The 19,339-nt window shown below is 40.4% G+C and overlaps 1 protein-coding gene across 1 annotated transcript in view; it reads right to left on the bottom strand.

Moving 5' to 3' along the window:
- Positions 1–19,339, bottom strand: part of COL11A1 (collagen, type XI, alpha 1) — a gene marked incomplete at its 5' end in the record, with an annotated part of 146,727 nt that overhangs the window by 22,281 nt on the left and 105,107 nt on the right. The window contains 8 exons of the mRNA XM_014549666.1: positions 2,413–2,466; positions 6,415–6,468; positions 8,346–8,399; positions 11,107–11,214; positions 11,705–11,758; positions 13,008–13,061; positions 13,964–14,071; positions 16,058–16,165. Coding sequence (XP_014405152.1) covers positions 2,413–2,466; positions 6,415–6,468; positions 8,346–8,399; positions 11,107–11,214; positions 11,705–11,758; positions 13,008–13,061; positions 13,964–14,071; positions 16,058–16,165 — 594 coding nt within the window. The remainder of the gene's footprint in view (positions 1–2,412; positions 2,467–6,414; positions 6,469–8,345; positions 8,400–11,106; positions 11,215–11,704; positions 11,759–13,007; positions 13,062–13,963; positions 14,072–16,057; positions 16,166–19,339) is intronic.

Below are 19,339 nucleotides of genomic sequence, written 5' to 3'. Positions count from 1 at the left end.
TAATTAATATGCAATAGTATAAATTCTGTAGAGCAGCTATGTTATAATTTTAAACTGTCATTACTCAGCATGCCACCATTTTGCCCCATTCTATAACACCCTTGCTCAGGTTGACAGCAAATGGCTCTGTATGCCTTTTGTCATAAAATATGCATTAAATCCTCAGGCCCTGTGCTGATACACATCTGTTTTGAGGAAACCGTTCACGTGCAGAAATCCATCTGTAGCAAATACATATTCTATGGAAACAGGCTACCCCTTTCTAAGCAGAGTGCAGCATGACTAAGGGACACGCTTTTCTTGCCCTTTATTTTTTTCGTTGATTTGTGACTGGAAATAAGTTTTCCAAAGTGAAAATGAGGAAGCATCCAGCCAGAATCAAAGCTGATATCAGAAACCTGTCATCTACAGCAAATGACATTACTCCAGATGCTGAAGAAAATTAAAATCAGAATTGCATTTCTATCTGGCTGTCACACAAAAGCATATTTTTTTTTGAAAGAGAGAAAAATGAAAACTTTCTATGACGGTGACACAGGTAGAGTCCGCCACATCTGGATTGTAGGAAATGGAATCACCACCCTGGCCGACTGAGTCTGTCTCTGGAGAATGGAGTTGGCTGGGCTGCCAGACAGGCCGTAAGCACATGGGAACAGCATGGGAAGGGAGGTGCGCACAGCTCCAAGCATCTGGGACCCGTGTTTGCCCAAGAGTCACACAGGAGGAAAACCACCCAAGCAGCAACCGAAGTACTTACAACTGTTCCCCCTGCACCCCAAAGCTCTGCAGAACAAAGAGATGGGCTGAAAAGGCTATTAAGGGGTTTTAAAATTTGCTATGTGGGCAAAACTAAAAGTAGAGACTAGGTTTCACAACTCTCTAGTCAGCATTTAGCCAGAGGGGGGAGGGGTGACGCAAAGGGAAGGAGGACAGTTGTGTCCTCATCTGTGTGAGACAGGGACACCATCAGCCGGTGGTCTCTCCCGCCTCTGTTCCCATGACAACTGAACTCAGTGAAAAGTGATCTTTCAATTCCACCCCCAGCTCACCAGCGCCTTTTCAACACTAAGCTCCCAATGTAAGAACATAAATAAAGAGATAATCAGTCTAAAAAATAGCAGATTGTTTATGCAGTAACAATTCAATCCTAACTTTAAAGTGCTTCATATGTAGTAATTAAGAAACCATTTGAATAATCACATAGGCATGGAGGGTAGCTAAGTTGGTTTGAGCATCATCCCAATATGCCAAGGTTGCTGGTTTAACCCTTGGTCAGGGCACATACAAGAATCAACCAATGAATGCACAAATAATTGGATAAACAAATCAATGTTACTCTTTCTCTCCTCCTCCTCCCTCTCTAAAATAAATAAAAATTTAAAAAGAATAGTCATATAGGGTTAATTACATTGATAATACTAGGATGTAAGTGTTGAGCAGAAATAAATATCCAAATAATATATTCTAATTCTATCACATTACTTTTCAGAGCTTTAAAATTTTAAATTAAAATAAATTAAATTGAATACAAGATATATCAAAAAAGTTTTAGATCAAACAACAGAACTTTTTGCTTCTGATAGCAATTAATTAATAACTAGAAAATTCAAGAAATTTCTGTTGTTTCTACTGGATAATATTTTATGTTTTGAAATTTCACTTTTGGCCACCAAAACTGATAAATATCTTAGTTTTTACATAAAGCAAAATTGATGTCAATTTTTGGAAAATTCTATTAAGAAATGAACATGAATGCATCAATAATAAATCAGAGAATCAGTGTGCTATTTGCACCAGGGGGAGGAGGAGATTTTTAAACGTGATGGTGTTCATGAGAAAAGGAAGCTATCTCGGGTTCAGATGTTATTTTACAAAGTGCCAAAGACAGGGCACAGCAATGAAAATGAAACTCCACATACGACAGAGTGAGTGATTAACTCTTTTGTAGTTGAAAGGATTCTGTTTTCCCTTTTAAGTCATTGCATCAACCGATCTCTTCTAATTTCAGTAAAGAGTGTTATTAGAGACACTTAGTCTAGTCAGACATACCTGGGTCAGGGTAGATCTTGAGTTAGTCACTTTCTACGGATAAAACCTTGATGCAAACACTGAAATTCTCCAGGCTCCAGCTTTCCTGGCTTAGACATGTGGATAATAATAATACGCTCATCACAGGGTGGTTGGGTTGATTAAAGGAAATACTCCATGTACACCATCGGTACAATACATGGTAATCAAAACCATGGTATCTCAAAATTATTCTACCTCTCATCATTGAACTACCGGAGAGAATGACTTGTGATTCATATAACTGTGTGTGATACACTTAGAGAGAAGCCCTGCAAACATTAGCCAATGTTAACAAGTCCTCTATTCTTGCCATTCCAAACTGTACGTCACTACGTTCCTGACCTTTTCTCCAACACCACCAACGGAACCAATGGATCCTGGAGGGCCTTGGGGTCCCTGCAGGAGAGGAAAAGGAACACAGTTATTCTCCTTATAACGACGTAATAAATCCATAAGTATGCATCTAGTTCTGCTTAAAGAGAGAGGACTATGTGCAAGGATTCCCCAAGTCATTGGAAGGATGGGACAAAATCATGCCTTTTACTGGGTTGTCGAATTCACTGGAGAGCAAATAATTTAATTAGATTAAACTGATTTTTAAATGCACCAGACTTCTGAAGCTAAGACTGGCCACTTTCCAACTCTAGTCTTGCCAGTTGGTACACAAAACGTAAATTCAATCTTCCTATCAGTGAATATGCCCTATTTAGAGGATGACTTTTGTAGTGGATCAAAATACGACTTTGGTTAGGAAGTAGGGGATCCATGCCACAAACAAGGTCAACCACCTCCCAACCTCAAAATTACTTCAGGACAATGAGAAACTAAAAGCTTTTTTGGTACATCTGCTCCTGGTACATTCTGGCCCGAATTAAAAGCAGACATAAGAGCAGTAAAGACAAGAATAGATGACTCGTTCTTGGTGAAAAGGTGAGGTCAGAAGGTGTGATCACCTCAAAGCCTATACATTTGTTATTGATAACAAGATAAATATGACATTACATTTCAAAATCCTAGAATACTGGAACAGTGAGTTAGTTATGAAGCCCTGGGGAGATTGTTTATACAACTGAGAGGAAATATTTTACATGGCGAGAGGTGCATGATGTATAGGCACATAGTACTCTAACATATTTTATAGAGTGAAAATACAAATGCAAACTTTTAGATAAAAGTCACTGGTGACACATGCATACGTAAAGGTGGGTTGGGGTACAGTCCTGGGCTCAGGCAGTCAAAGCTAATCACAAACCATCTCCTCAAGACATTGTAAGCGACAAAGGTTAAATTTTGAGACAATTCGGTAACATTGAACAGTTATCATATGCAAGGCGTGGTCTTAGTATGTTGAACTGAACAAATGTGGTTATTCTAATAAAGCTAATATTTCTAGCTCACCAATAAGTATGTACTGAATGTGCACTTTGTACCTATTTTGTATTTGTGGTGATTCGTTCCCTAAAAAGCCTGTTTCTTTTCTTGGAAAATGACATAGAGTAAATAGGGGACCCTTGAACTCTGTGCACATAAACGTTTAGTAACAGAATGATTATCCCCCTTGTGTTGCAGACACAGTGGTCATTAAATGTCAACACCCCCATACAACTTCACAATAACTAACGTATACTTCACAGTTCTTACATCAGCTCCGTTGGGACCTTGGGGACCTCTGGGGCCGGGAGGGCCAGGTGGACCCTGTAAGAGACGGACATAAGGTTATGAGGCCGCACTTAAACGCACTTAGGAAACGGAACGGTCGCAGCCTGCAAAGCAGTCAGTGGAGCACATCAGGCTTATAACACGTTCTTGGTGGACACAACGCCACATTAGCAAATGCTTCTTTATACATAGCTACGGGGAAACTAAAAGTGCAGGGGAAATTAAAACTGCAGGGGAAATACTGAAAAAGGTGCCTGGCCAGTGTGGCTCAGTGGATGGAGCGCTGTCCCACGCACCACGAGGTCACAGGTTCGATCACCAGTCAGGGCACATGCACATGTTACAGTCTCGATTCCCAGGAGGGGCGTGCAGGAGGCAGCTGATCAATGTTTCTCTCTCATCGATGTTTCTATCTCTCTTTCTCTCCCCCTTCCTCTCTAAAAATCAATAAAGGCATATTTTTAAAAGTTTAAGAAGTCTATAGGCCAGAATGCTAGTGCAGAAAAGGAACGAAGTTGGAAGAAGAAATGGCGCTTGAGTAGCTCTGGAATTCTTAATTCTCTAGAGTATTTTAAAACGTGTATACGTGTTCCATAGGTTAGAATTGAAATGCGATTAACTGCCTCGTTGTCTCTCTAAAACGATGGTTCTCTCTCCTTGTTTTGCATTAAAATGAACTTGGACGCTTTTAATAAAGTATGGATGGCCAGCATCCGTAACCTCACACTTGTGATTAGTCTGGAGTGAATGCCAGGGCATTGGTATTTTTTTTAAAGGTCACAGTTTATTTTAATATCATGGTTGAAAAGCTTGTCTACTCCCAGCGTTACCGTAGGTCAGGAGGATGCATTAATATTCAGGGAACCTGGCAGCCACATCCAGGGAATGCCTGCTCTCTACCCGGTGCTGCGTGGAGTCTTAATCAGTTACTGAATCAGCACCTTTATGTCCCCCGTTTTTAAGTTTATTGTGATGATAAAAAATCATTTCTTATTTGAAGAAAAGAAAATCTAACGTTCAAGTGTAAAATTATCAAACATGTATTTTAAGGAAGTACATATTGGAGTAATCTTTATTGAAAGAAAGCAGTAATTAGGAAATATATTTATTATATTTCATTATTAATTTCAATGATCCTACCTAATTGTTTCCTTACCCAATATAGTGCTTAGTAAACACACATAGGTATTTCACATTTTCAGTTGAACCATGAGAGCAGAAAGCCAGAATCAATCGATGGAAATTATGTCATCGAGTTCTAATTAATTGAGAATTCCTTGTTAAATGAAGACTTTCGAAATACAATTAATTTTAATACTGTGCTAACATTTGCTAATTATTCAAATCCTGGGAGACCACTATCTATTCTTTATTTACGCCACATGAAAGTCCAGAGCTCAATGCTAGTAAATAACTGAAGTGCGGCAGTTTATCTACGCCTCGGGAATATACGCACATAGAAATGAAAGTATCATCACAACATATCGACCAGCGAGAGCCCCAGGTGTGTTCACCATTACCCCAAAGCGAGAAAGAAAAAACAGAGGTTCAACATCAGAGAGAAGACGCAATGGTCACAGATGCAGGGGGGGTAGAGGAAAGAGAAAGCATCCATTTGAAAAGCCATAGCCTTTAGGACAACTTTGTTCACATTAATAAACCTTCGGGAGATATTAGTAACATGGGAATCCATCATATCTATCCCATACCTAAAAACCAAAACGTACCATGGGACCGACATCCCCATTTTCACCTTTTTCACCAGGTGGGCCTGGCAGACCCTAAGAAAATAGAATAGAAAAACCATAAAATAAACACTTGGCCAATTTCTGACATAAAACCAAAAAATAAAGTTAAGTTAAAACTTTAACATAAAAATTAAGATTCAGAAACTATAATATCAAAATACTTATCATATAAGAAATGACTACATGTGATAAAATCTTATATCTACACTTACAAATAACATGTAGGCTTTGTATAATATTACACTGTTTGAGTTTAGTTACCGGAACTCACAGAGCAGGTTGCACTCAAATGTCACCTGACTACGTCTTCATGGGAAGATTATTGTACTTTTCCCTTGAACTTTCTCACTAGTTCCCCCACGTAGAACTGTTTATTTTTCCTCTTTTATATCACACGTTGTACACACTCGAATTGTATGCAGCACTTAAAAACACAAATTTGCCACTTGCTTGTGTACTTACAATCATGAGCTCTTAGGTGTCAATTTTAAAAGTGGTAATAGTTTCAAATCTAGTATAATTATGGAGTGTTTTAATTTTTAATGTTACATCTCCTCAAGACATTGTAAGCGACAAAGGTTAAATTTTGAGACAATTCGGTAACATTGAACAGTTATCATATGCAAGGCGTGGTCTTAGTATGTTGAACTGAACAAATGTGGTTATTCTAATAAAGCTAATATTTCTAACTCACCAATAAGTATGTACTGAATGTGCACTTTGTACCTATTTTGTATTTGTGGTGATTCGTTCCCTAAAAAGCCTGTTTCTTTTCTTGGAAAATGACATAGAGTAAATAGGGGACCCTTGAACTCTGTGCACATAAACGTTTAGTAACAGAATGATTATCCCCCTTGTGTTGCAGACACAGTGGTCATTAAATGTCAACACCCCCATACAACTTCACAATAACTAACGTATACTTCACAGTTCTTACATCAGCTCCGTTGGGACCTTGGGGACCTCTGGGGCCGGGAGGGCCAGGTGGACCCTGTAAGAGACGGACATAAGGTTATGAGGCCGCACTTAAACGCACTTAGGAAACGGAACGGTCGCAGCCTGCAAAGCAGTCAGTGGAGCACATCAGGCTTATAACACGTTCTTGGTGGACACAACGCCACATTAGCAAATGCTTCTTTATACATAGCTACGGGGAAACTAAAAGTGCAGGGGAAATTAAAACTGCAGGGGAAATACTGAAAAAGGTGCCTGGCCAGTGTGGCTCAGTGGATGGAGCGCTGTCCCACGCACCACGAGGTCACAGGTTCGATCACCAGTCAGGGCACATGCACATGTTACAGTCTCGATTCCCAGGAGGGGCGTGCAGGAGGCAGCTGATCAATGTTTCTCTCTCATCGATGTTTCTATCTCTCTTTCTCTCCCCCTTCCTCTCTAAAAAGCAATAAAGGCATATTTTTAAAAATTTAAGAAGTCTATTGCTGCTATCTGGTATAATGAATTCATAATACAACTAGAAATAGTTTGTGCCAGGATAGGCCAGAATGCTAGTGTAGAAAAGGAACGAAGTTGGAAGAAGAAATGGCGCCTTTCTATCTCTCTTTCTCTCCCCCTTCCTCTCTAAAAATCAATAAAGGCATATTTTTAAAAGTTTAAGAAGTCTATAGGCCAGAATGCTAGTGCAGAAAAGGAACGAAGTTGGAAGAAGAAATGGCGCTTGAGTAGCTCTGGAATTCTTAATTCTCTAGAGTATTTTAAAACGTGTATACGTGTTCCATAGGTTAGAATTGAAATGCGATTAACTGCCTCGTTGTCTCTCTAAAACGATGGTTCTCTCTCCTTGTTTTGCATTAAAATGAACTTGGACGCTTTTAATAAAGTATGGATGGCCAGCATCCGTAACCTCACACTTGTGATTAGTCTGGAGTGAATGCCAGGGCATTGGTATTTTTTTTAAAGGTCACAGTTTATTTTAATATCATGGTTGAAAAGCTTGTCTACTCCCAGCGTTACCGTAGGTCAGGAGGATGCATTAATATTCAGGGAACCTGGCAGCCACATCCAGGGAATGCCTGCTCTCTACCCGGTGCTGCGTGGAGTCTTAATCAGTTACTGAATCAGCACCTTTATGTCCCCCGTTTTTAAGTTTATTGTGATGATAAAAAATCATTTCTTATTTGAAGAAAAGAAAATCTAACGTTCAAGTGTAAAATTATCAAACATGTATTTTAAGGAAGTACATATTGGAGTAATCTTTATTGAAAGAAAGCAGTAATTAGGAAATATATTTATTATATTTCATTATTAATTTCAATGATCCTACCTAATTGTTTCCTTACCCAATATAGTGCTTAGTAAACACACATAGGTATTTCACATTTTCAGTTGAACCATGAGAGCAGAAAGCCAGAATCAATCGATGGAAATTATGTCATCGAGTTCTAATTAATTGAGAATTCCTTGTTAAATGAAGACTTTCGAAATACAATTAATTTTAATACTGTGCTAACATTTGCTAATTATTCAAATCCTGGGAGACCACTATCTATTCTTTATTTACGCCACATGAAAGTCCAGAGCTCAATGCTAGTAAATAACTGAAGTGCGGCAGTTTATCTACGCCTCGGGAATATACGCACATAGAAATGAAAGATATATCACAACATATCGACCAGCGAGAGCCCCAGGTGTGTTCACCATTACCCCAAAGCGAGAAAGAAAAAACAGAGGTTCAACGTGATCAGAGAGACGCAATGGTCACAGATGCAGGGGGGGTAGAGGAAAGAGAAAGCATCCATTTGAAAAGCCATAGCCTTTAGGACAACTTTGTTCACATTAATAAACCTTCAGGAGATATTAGTAACATGGGAATCCATCATATCTATCCGATACCTAAAAACCAAAACGTACCATGGGACCGACATCCCCATTTTCACCTTTTTCACCAGGTGGGCCTGGCAGACCCTAAGAAAATAGAATAGAAAAACCATAAAAGTCACTCATTTATTGAAAACTAAACACTTGGCCAATTTCTGACATAAAACCAAAAAATAAAGTTAAGTTAGAACTTTAACATGAAAATTAAGATTCAGAAACTATCATATCAAAATACTTATAAGAAATGACTACATGTGATAAAATCTTATATCTACACTTACAAATAACATGTAGGCTTTGTATAATATTACACTGTTTGAGTTTAGTTACCGGAACTCACAGAGCAGGTTGCACTCAAATGTCACCTGGCTATGTCTTCATGGGAAGATTATTGTACTTTCCCCTTGAACTTTCTCACTAGTTCCCCCACGTAGAACTGTTTATTTTTCCTCTTTTATATCACACGTTGTACACACTCGAATTGTATGCAGCACTTAAAAACACAAATTTGCCACTTGCTTGTGTACTTACAATCATGAGCTCTTAGGTGTCAATTTTAAAAGTGGTAATAGTTTCAAATCTAGTATAATTATGGAGTGTTTTAATTTTTAATGTTATTTGTATATATCTTATACACTCTATACATATTTTATTTTTAAAGCTGATACAATAGAATCTCTGGTGTAATCTACTTAAGAAATAAAAAAAACACATGATGCAAAGCTTTAAACTCACGCTGGTACTTTAGAAAAGTATTTACATGGCACCTCACTACAGTAGCAGAAAATTATTAGACCACGACCCACAGTAATAACTGCATTTTACTCATTAATCCCTAAACCTGCACATGCGAAGTAGCTGAAACATGGCTTCTAACAGTCATGCTGACCCTTCCTGCACAGGTGAGGGTCTTTGATGTTTTCATTCTACTTAACTTATCCTGTTCCCTTTCATTTTTTATGCTGGGGATACCCCAATAAGTGGTTTTGATGATCTACTGCTTCCACATGACCCAGTTTGGGGAGAGGGCGCTTTACCAAGTAGATATATAAACTTTTAAAACATTGGGTATATGCTCATTTTTATGAGGAAATCTTAAGTGCAGATTTATACTGCACAACATAACCAGGATTTCATTTCTTTTTTATCGAATGTCAGACAGGTGTCTAGGAAAGTGGCCTGCTACATGTAATTCCCAGGCAGCTACCATCATCTACTGTCGGTTCCAGAATTACTAGAGAAGCTCCCGGGGGAAAATAGCCAGGTAGAGTTGCAGATTTTAGTCCGCCTGAAAACTACCTGGGAGAGATGGCTAACATTTTAGACTCCAAGATCCACCACCTCAGAGACGCTAATTCATCGATGGAGCACACAAGCTTAAATTCTTAAACATGCAAGTAGACGTGAACACAGATGAAATAAATATTTCATTTGTAAATCTGTGTGTTTTTTTTAAGTAATCTGCATTGCAATTTAGGCATAATTCAGTTCTCACCAACACCATGTAAATTAACACATTCCCTATATTTTATCCAGGTTTCCACCTCCTTTTCTAGAGAGTGCATCTAATTTGGGATCCCAAATTAAATGATCTATAAATGCTAGTGGATAGTTTTCTTTCCGTAACAAGCCCAGCTCAGCATTGCATCATTTTTTTATGCGTATGGTCATCCCTAATATTAACTCAGTAGGAACCTCCCGATAGAAAAAAATTTGAAAAATTTCTTTCTTTCTAGTGAAGTTTGATTATAGTTTGAGTTGATTAAGACAGAATGTTCTTATTAAAACTAATAGAGACATAACGAGTCAGGTTCTCTTGTTGCAGAGCTAAACCTCCCAAATGGCACCGGGTGAATCGGTTTTCGTGAGTCCTCAACGTTTCCTGGGAGTAATTTATACAGGAAGAGGTTCTGCCAATTTGAAATCATTTGCCACTAAAGTGATGAAATAAAAAAATGAATTTAGGCCAAAGACATTCATTATATGTCTCCTTCATATGCAGACAAAGAGTAAACTTCAAACTGAAAAATCAAGTCATTTAACCAGAGTATTATATCATTATTACTTAGGTCTATTACAATTGCTAATATCTATGCTGCCATGAAGACTCAATTAAAGGACGTAGCGTGCTTTCCCTGGGAGTGACGTCAGTGATGCGTGCTTTCCCTGGGAGTGACGTCAGTGACGCCTGCGTTCCCTGGGAGTCTGTCTGAAATTCCTCACCTGCGGTGCTTACAGAACACACGTCCTCTCCTGAACGCGCTCTATAAAACGCACATCACAATTTTAAATGTGATTTTAAACGATCCATTCACTGTTATGTTGCTTATGTGACCCGTTACTCTAACGTTTGCTGTTGGTATTTTCTGTTGTGGCTGTGATTGGCAGTTGCTATTTCTCAGAATGCTTTTAATTTCTGCTAGCCATCTGAAATACCAATTTTCCTGCTATGACATGTACGAAAACAAAACAAAACGAGATGAAAAAAACCCTTCTAACAACTTCCTTTTGGCTATCAGACTTAAACAAGAGTCATTTTTCAAACAGAAGAATAAGGACAGCAGATGTAATATCAAAGACGGGCTAAATAAACACCAAAAACAGAAACTGGGGCAGATACAGCTCCAGAAAAATGAATATTAACAGGTAAAAAGAAGGCTCCTCAGATACACATATAAGAAACACAGCCCTTAGGGTTAGCCCTGTCCCAACACTCTGCTTTGCTTTACATCCAGCAGAAAAGCTGGTGCAAAGCAGGTGGAATGACAGAGGACACAGGCAGACAGCAACGTACCTGAAGACCGATGGGACCAGGGGGTCCCGGGAAGCCTCTTGCTCCCTCATCCCCTTTCTGTCCAAACATCCCCTGCTGACCTCTGGGCCCTGGCTCCCCGTCACCTCCCTGGTGGAGAACAAGGAAAATGATCACAAATTGGGAAGATGGTGACTGGGATACATGTCATCATAAAGTATAAGTGCTTCTGGTGGAATCCAAGCTGGTGTAGGCAGGAGTAAAGGAGTAGCAAGTGGATTAAGCTTCCATTCTCTGCTGCAAATATCCCAGTGTTTGTTTTGTTCATATTCTTTGTTTCTGGGGTACGGCTGATTTTAATTTTCTTGTGTATGCCAAGTGAATTAAAAGCTTTGTCATAAGGAAAAATAACGCTCAGCATTGACTACAATGTACTTCCCAACTGGTTAGGGACTCTTGTGGGATGAAGTCACAAGGGCTTTTGTTTACAGAGATCCGCTTGGTAGCTCTGTTAGATCTTTTACATTTCAGTCCATATTAAGCAGACGAACAATATCACATAGTCTGGCTATGCAACAGTTCATGAATTTAACTGGGGACTGTAAGGATTTAGGTGGGCTGGGCAAGGAGGGATACTTACAGCAATTCCAGGGGCGCCGACGGGACCCTGAAGACCTGGGGGGCCGGGAGGACCCTAGGGGGAGAGAAGAATCAGGAATTCTGCCACTGAGGCCAGAGAGTCTCAGGAGCAGAGGGTGGGCCGTTCTCTTCACTTGGCGATAAAAAGAAGTCTTTTCAGTGTAGCGCAGTCAACCACTATGGACGTTCGTCCCTGAGACTCACAGGTGTGTGGCTGCATCCATTTCACATCAGCAGGTGGGAAAGCCACTCGGGTCTGTGATGTTGCAGGTACTTAGACATGGGTTTCTGTGCTAACATAGATAGCGGTGAAGTTTCACATCTGAAAATTTTCAGAACACCCAGTCTCTTGAATGAGGGATGTATGAGTCAGAAGGAGCACATGAGAAGTTCACCTGTGTGCTGTCACTCTAAGTGCGTGCTGGGAGGTGAGGCCCTCTGCATGGGGAAGGTAGTGGTGTGGGGAAGTTAGACTGGTCCCCAGTGTAAACACGTGGAACTGAGTGTTACTTAGTAAGTATACCAGGACTCCTTCTTGTGAACAATAGATTTGAGTAGGCTTCTTCGTCTTACAGGAATACATGTTTCTTGCTAACTTACGTCTTATATGTCAGTACTGAAAAGGCCTTATAAATCATCCAGGCACAAAAGAGAGTCATTGGATTAGATTGTTCCTTAGCGTAGCCGCTCCGAGTTGGCTTAAAGCGAAGTTCCAGGGAACCCGAAACCCTTTCAGGTGTGAACGAGGTCAACATTCTTTTCATAACAACTAAGACTTTACTTGTGTTTAAGCCACATGAAAATCTGAACTGATGATGGCAGGTAAAATTGCCGGTTGGGATTATTACATGTATCTGAATATACACTGAGTCTGATGTTGGCTGTGGGCTTGTCATCTATGGCCTTTATTAAGTTGAGGTATGTTCCCTCTATTCCCACTTTGCTGAGACTTTTTATCAAAATGGGTGCTGTGTCGTGTCTGTATCTGGCTTTGGAATTAGAATAATGCCAGCCTTGTATAGGGAGCTTGGAAGTCTTCCCTCCTCTTGAATTTTTTGGAATACTTTGAGAAGGATAGTGGAAAGGGGTTTTATTAGAATCGACTGAATTCAAAGTAATATTGGATATAAACTGTAATTGAAAAAAAAATTCAATTTAAAAAATAGAATTGATTGAATCCCAAATGTTATGGTGTTGATGTGATAATCTTCTGATACGTAAATAAGCAGTACTAATTCTCTACCCACGGTTATCAGCAGGAGTTAAGTGAATGATGCCCCCTCACTACAAAGCAGGAAACTCACATTTTCTCCTTTGTCGCCCTTGCTGCCTTTCTGTCCAGGCTCACCGATTTCACCCTGTATTGGAAAAGTCGAGGTAAAGTTTATCTGTAGTATGCCATACCAGTGCACCATCATCACTATCATTTCCCTATTACATCTGATGTTGACATAATTGCAGGCTAGCCCTTAATGTCCCTGTTTCAATTGTAAAAGGCAGGTTCCCTCCGCTTCTCACTGTCTGGTATTGACTAAAACACAGACTGAAGTCAACTCAACCTGGAGGAATACTGCAACAGGACTTTTACTTTATAAAATCCATTTTGTCTGAAAAATTACCATGATTGTCTGATACACAGAAGTACATTGATTAAAAATGTATAATTACATGGCAATGAAAAAGTATTTTTTCTCCTAGTTTCCAAAATGCTAAAATGTTGCACATTATCATAGCATTTTCACCAGTGTTGCTATAGTGCCTCGCAATAACATTAGACAATATATAACTTCAGACACAACATCACAGCTATACGTTCAGAATGAAGAGCTCAGAATCTTTTACGTTAGTAAAAGAGAGAGAGGTGCAGGATTATCAAACATGTTTGCAGCTCATTCCTAAGTCTTTACTCTGCAATACACAAGACGCAAGGGCTGGGTGTACACAAGTAATTGATGACACTGATTTCACATTTATTCCAAAAGCCTATGCATTCACACACAAATGAGCAATTTGGGCACCTGCTACTTTTTCCTCATCCTCTTTGTTCTTGTGCCTGTTCCCTGTCCTTGTTCATATCCCACCTATTTCATGGATGTTTACTAATCCCCCAAATCTGAAATAAAACTTTGGAGCCCACGAAAGACGCATGAAACTTTAGAGGAGGCACCTTCAGATTTGGGGTCTAATCCTAGGTTAACAGGTAGGGCTCTTAAGGAAAAGCCACTTTCACAGGATACACGAACAAAGAGAGGGGACCCACCTTGTCTCCGTCCTCCCCGGGGGAGCCGGCGGGCCCAGCCGGCCCCGGGAGCCCCACGGGGCCTTGCACTCCGTCCCTGCCCGCGGGGCCTTGGGGCCCCTTCTCTCCCTGTAATTGAAAAGCCAACAGACCGTCACTTTGTGGTGAGAAACCTGCACATTAGCTGTTTGCTACAGATTGAAGGAGCAGCGCTAACAGTCACACTCCAGCTTCCAGCTTTGCAAGGAAATTGCCTAAAGTTCTCAAGAAAAGAGTATTTTGTAAAGGAGGACGCAGAAAACCCATCGCCTCCTTCCCAGCCGGGATGCTCTCCTTGGTAACGAGGTACGAATCGCGGGCGATGGCCCACAGGTCTGATCGATTCGTCTTGGAATTTCTATTTCGAGCACACATTTCCTAATCAAGTTCCGAATATCCATAAATCGGATGCTTGATGTTTGCAAGAACTCTTTGCAAGGAAATTGCCTAAAGTTCTCAAGAAAAGAGTATTTTGTACAGGAGGACGCAGAAAACCCATCGCCTCCTTCCCGGCCGGGACGCTCTCCTTGGTAACGAGGTACGAATCGTGGGCGATGGCCCACAGGTCTGATCGATTCGTCTTGGAATTTGTATTTCGAGCACACATTTCCTAATCAAGTTCCGAATATCCATAAATCGGATGCTTGATGTTTGCAAGAACTCGCTGAGCCTTTCTTCTTGGACGGTGATACCAGACACTGGCCGTTAGGGCTAAAAATGCATGAAAACGCATTTGCTCACTGCCCAACCTGGCAATAGGTTTTGTTTGTGACCTTCCTTGTATTTTTAATAAATGTTTCATGCATATTCTACAAAGTGATTTAGAACTACAGTTTCATCTGATCCCCACAAAATATTGTGGCTATCTTCTTTTCTGTCCAAGGGGGCATGGCCTCATTTTAACATTCTAAGTGTTTCTGAAAGGTAATCGTTTACAGAAAACAATCATTTTAATTTGGAAACCTTTGAATAATATCACAAACAGTAATGAGAGCAAATGCTTGGACAATGAACTCAACTAGTTTAATCTAAAACTAAAACTTGCTAAAACTAAGTCTTCGTGATAAAAAAAAGTATTTTTAAAATTATAGGCTTAAACTAGATTACATATTTCAAGACTGACATGTATACAAATCTATTAAACTCATATTTTTGCATATGATGTCTGATTTTCATCTACATTTACTGAATGAGTTTGTGTTTTCATCTTGGAGGATGAGAGAAAGCTTTTATTTTTTAGAAAATTAATATGATTACATCAAAAGCAGGAACCAAAAGAGGGGAGAGATCTTGACACAGCAACATAAACCTAGTGAAGAACAAAATATAGCTTATGATCACAAATATAAAAATTTAAAAATCCAATACATGTAAGATGAAGTAACTGGTCAGATGTTCCCCATCTCGTTCACTGGAGACCCAAACTCAAATCGCATGAGAAGAGCCGCCACTTCCTATGGGTTTCACTTGCATGAAAATGATTGGAAATAAATTTGTACTGCCCTGGCTGGTTTGGCTCAGTGGACAGAGCGTCAGCCTGTGGACTTAAGGGTTCCAGGTTCGGTTCTGGTCAAGGGCAATGCCCAGTTTGTGGGCTCGATCCCCAGTAGGGGGCGTGCAGGAGGCAGCCAATCAGTGATTGTCTCTCATCATTGAAGTTTCTCTCTCTCCCTCTCCCTTTCTCTTTGAAATCCATAAAAATATATATTTAAAAAATAAAGTTGTATTACAAGAAGAGAGAAAAGTGCACACCTTCCTAAAATATAGCGGCAAGGTATAGTTTTAATCAAAACTCCAATTTTATTTTTTTCTTAAAGGAGCCAAATCAGAAGCCTTTTACATTAATAATATCCAACTCCCTCACAGAATTAGGGTTTCATAAAGTGTGGAAAAATATCAGCTCATTTCATTGAATTTGAAATATCCTCTCCTATAAAAATAAAGAAGTGTGTTTCTATGCCAGGCACATATGCAGTGAGAATGCAGTGGCGTGTGAAGAGCTAATATCCTTGAATAAAAAGTAATAACTTTTGCAGGGCGGCAGGATAATATGTTTTTCTCCTTGAAATTACTTACAGGAGCACCTTTCTCTCCGGCTGGACCGGGGGGACCCTGGGGTCCTGGACGCCCTGGCAATCCGATGGGGCCTGCGGTGCCCGCCGACCCCCGCTCCCCTGGGGAGCCCTGTACACGGGAGAAAAGACACGGGTTACTAGTGATGGGACAGGTGAAGCAGGCTTAGGAATCAGGGACCGAGCAGTGGGGTCTTACAGTCCACAGTGTCACTTTTAGACAATTACAAAATCTCAAGCAAGAACAGGTGTGCTCACTAGTTGAAAGATTAATTTCTAGTCCAATACCAGAGTTAGGAAATACTATTGATAAGATAAAATAATTTCAAAGGCACATATACTTAATTTTTTGAAGATGTTATATATTTTTTCATTTAAATGTAAAATTATTATACAATTAGAGATATGCATTAGTCTTTTTATAAAATCTGTGAACATGATGGCTTTAAAAAATATAGGATCTAAATGTACTCATGTGTAGTCAATAGAAATTTCCCAGATTTTCAGGAGAAAAAAACTCCAGTTGAATGTGTATTTTCCTGAAATGATGTGGTATAAAAATTAAGACAAATATATATTTCCTTAATTGGATACCTGATGACCAGCAAGTACATGAAAATAACTTATGGCTTTTACTTAAGAATGCTTGTTAGTTTTATAGTGAAGTATGTCTAATATTTAAAATCAATCAAATATTTTCATGTATATGAGAGAGAAAGAATGCTGATTTGAATCAATGACAATGCCCACAGTTGGTAGGTATTACGTAATATTTTTACTGTACAAAGCTGAGCTAGTTTAATGACTCCCTGGGAGTATTAATAAGATTACATTTCAGATTGCCATCTTGCCTGTGAAACCTGCATTAAAATTAACAATGAAAACATATTACTTTTCTGTAGTTAAAACACTGCTCATGATAATGTCACAGCTCATTCATTTCAAAACAACGGATGGAAACTTTTTCCATGTGTATTTGCTCCCAAAAGTACAGCTGCAATTTCCTTTTGTCAGTTATTTCAAACATTCTGTAAGTCTAGATATTTTTAATAACAGCATGCTCTTCAATGCTTTCATTTTATACGTCTATAAATGAAAAGGGAAGATCTCCAGTGATACGTGGCGATTAAGCAAATCCTATTAAAAACTTGCAAGTCTCACTGGAAGATCCCCAGGCCGACTTTGAACAGAATAAACCTATGAATCCTCTAGTAGCAGCGGAATCACTAATGAGGTCCCATTTTTTTAAAATGAGAATTTAAACCCAATAATAAAAAGAGAACCCATTCACATGTTCCACAAAAGCACAGTGAGAATCCGACTCGTGTGCCTGGGAATACAAAATGTATTATGGTGGATATCAGCCCTTGAACAAACACATCGCAATGCATTCTTCCCATAAAGTGTAGACATTTGTAGTGATGGAAATTACTGCGTTTCTCTGTAACTGGCTATAGTAGAAGCGCAGGGCGTGATAACTGTCAGATAAGTAATTGCATCTAAAAGGAACGTGTTTGGGTTTAAACATAGCTTAAGTGGATGATGATCACCTCACAGGGGTAGAATTTTGGGGGGTTTTCTCTCCTCACTGATCTCCAGCAATTCACGTAACTGCTGGCACACAGTAGGCCCTCAGTAATGTGTCCACTGGGTGTATGGCCTTTTCCTTCCCAGCACTGGAACCACTAGCCTCCTCCCACCGTGAGCAAACCATTCACTTTTCCCTGACTCACTCTTCTTGCAGATTACAAAGAGTTTAGATCAGTGAAGCCAAACAGTCTGATAACACATCAAGCAATGCCACCAGTTAGAGCATAAATTCTGAGCACAAACTCCAAGTCTTGTACCCTCTCAGCCTCTGGCCATTGATCCGCACCACCATCTCCATCCTTCGCTCCTTCCTGCTTGGATGTAACCATCTCCTGAGCTCCACCCGGGTCCCATAGAGAGAACCTGCTTTATCTTTAAAACTGCAGCACGTGATGCAGTTAGTCTGTAGGTGTAATCCTTCTAAGAACTGCGGCTTCCTTGTTTGAGGAGTAAGAGGAAGGCATCGAGAAAAAGGTCCTCTGGAATGGGATGCAGGGGGAAACATAGAGTGAATAGGAACTGGATAGGAAGGGTTTAAAATCCTAAGGAAAAGTCAAGGGGAAGAAGAAACATTAGCACCTAGCAAGGAAGAGCCAGGCCGCAGGCTCAGGGAGGGGCCTGACACAGGAGCCACGGGGAAGGAAGAGGGTGGACTGTGCGATGGTGCAGCTCGCGCCATCCATCTCCCGCAGCTGTCGGCCCCTCATGCCCTTTCTCCATCTGGGACCCCACTTCTCCCGGGGAACAAAGCAAATGTGGTCGTAAAACTCTAGCTTGTACGCATCACACGACTACATTTCTGTGAATCACCTCGTTTTCTGAGAAATGATGATGGTGACGAAGGGGATGCCGTATCAGAAAAAAAAAAAAAATAGAGGTTATTTAGGGAATGCATTTTGCTCGGTGTTGCTTTGTGGTAACAGGTGGCAGACGCCATCTGAGAATTTGCTCGCACAATATATTTGCGTGCATTGTGCGTTTACATAAATGCAAAGCACGGCCCAGTTTATGCTCAGCACGTGGGGAAGGCCGCACCGCCCTCCTCTCTGGCCGTCCAGCCCCTGCTGCTTCTGCTGGGCGCGCAGGCAGGCGGCCACTTAGCGGGCGAACCTCTGAGGCGGGAAGCGTGCCTGTGCCTCGATGGGCATCTATTACCAGCTCTCGGATGCAACACGGAGCATCCGATAAGCACACGGAGGTGCCAGACTTCAGAAGCCCAAAGTCACGGCATCCTGTTGGGATCATTTTGTTTGTCGTCAGTGAGAGCATTAAAACAATGTTTCTTACCCGCGGCCACTTAGCGGGCGAACCTCTGAGGCGGGAAGCGTGCCTGTGCCTCGATGGGCATCTATTACCAGCTCTCGGATGCAACACGGAGCATCCGATAAGCACACGGAGGTGCCAGACTTCAGAAGCCCAAAGTCACGGCATCCTGTTGGGGTAATTTTGTTTGTTGTCAGTGAGAGCATTAAAAAAATGTTTCTTACCCGTCAGCATATGAGTGGGTTAAAAAACTGTGGTACATCTACATAATGTAACACTATGCTGCTATAAAAAAGAAGGAACTTTTACCATTTGCAACAGCATGGATGGAGCTGGAGAGCATTAACCTAAGCGAAATAAACCAGTCAGAGAAGGATAAATATCACATGATCTCACTAATATGTGGGATGTAATGATCAACATAATTTGATTA

The sequence above is a fragment of the Myotis brandtii genome, unplaced genomic scaffold, assembly GCF_000412655.1.
Source record: "Myotis brandtii unplaced genomic scaffold, ASM41265v1 scaffold565, whole genome shotgun sequence".
Classification (NCBI taxonomy): Eukaryota; Metazoa; Chordata; class Mammalia; order Chiroptera; family Vespertilionidae; genus Myotis; species Myotis brandtii.
Note: the sequence above shows the minus strand (reverse complement) of the source record. Positions and strands in the feature narration are given on the sequence as shown.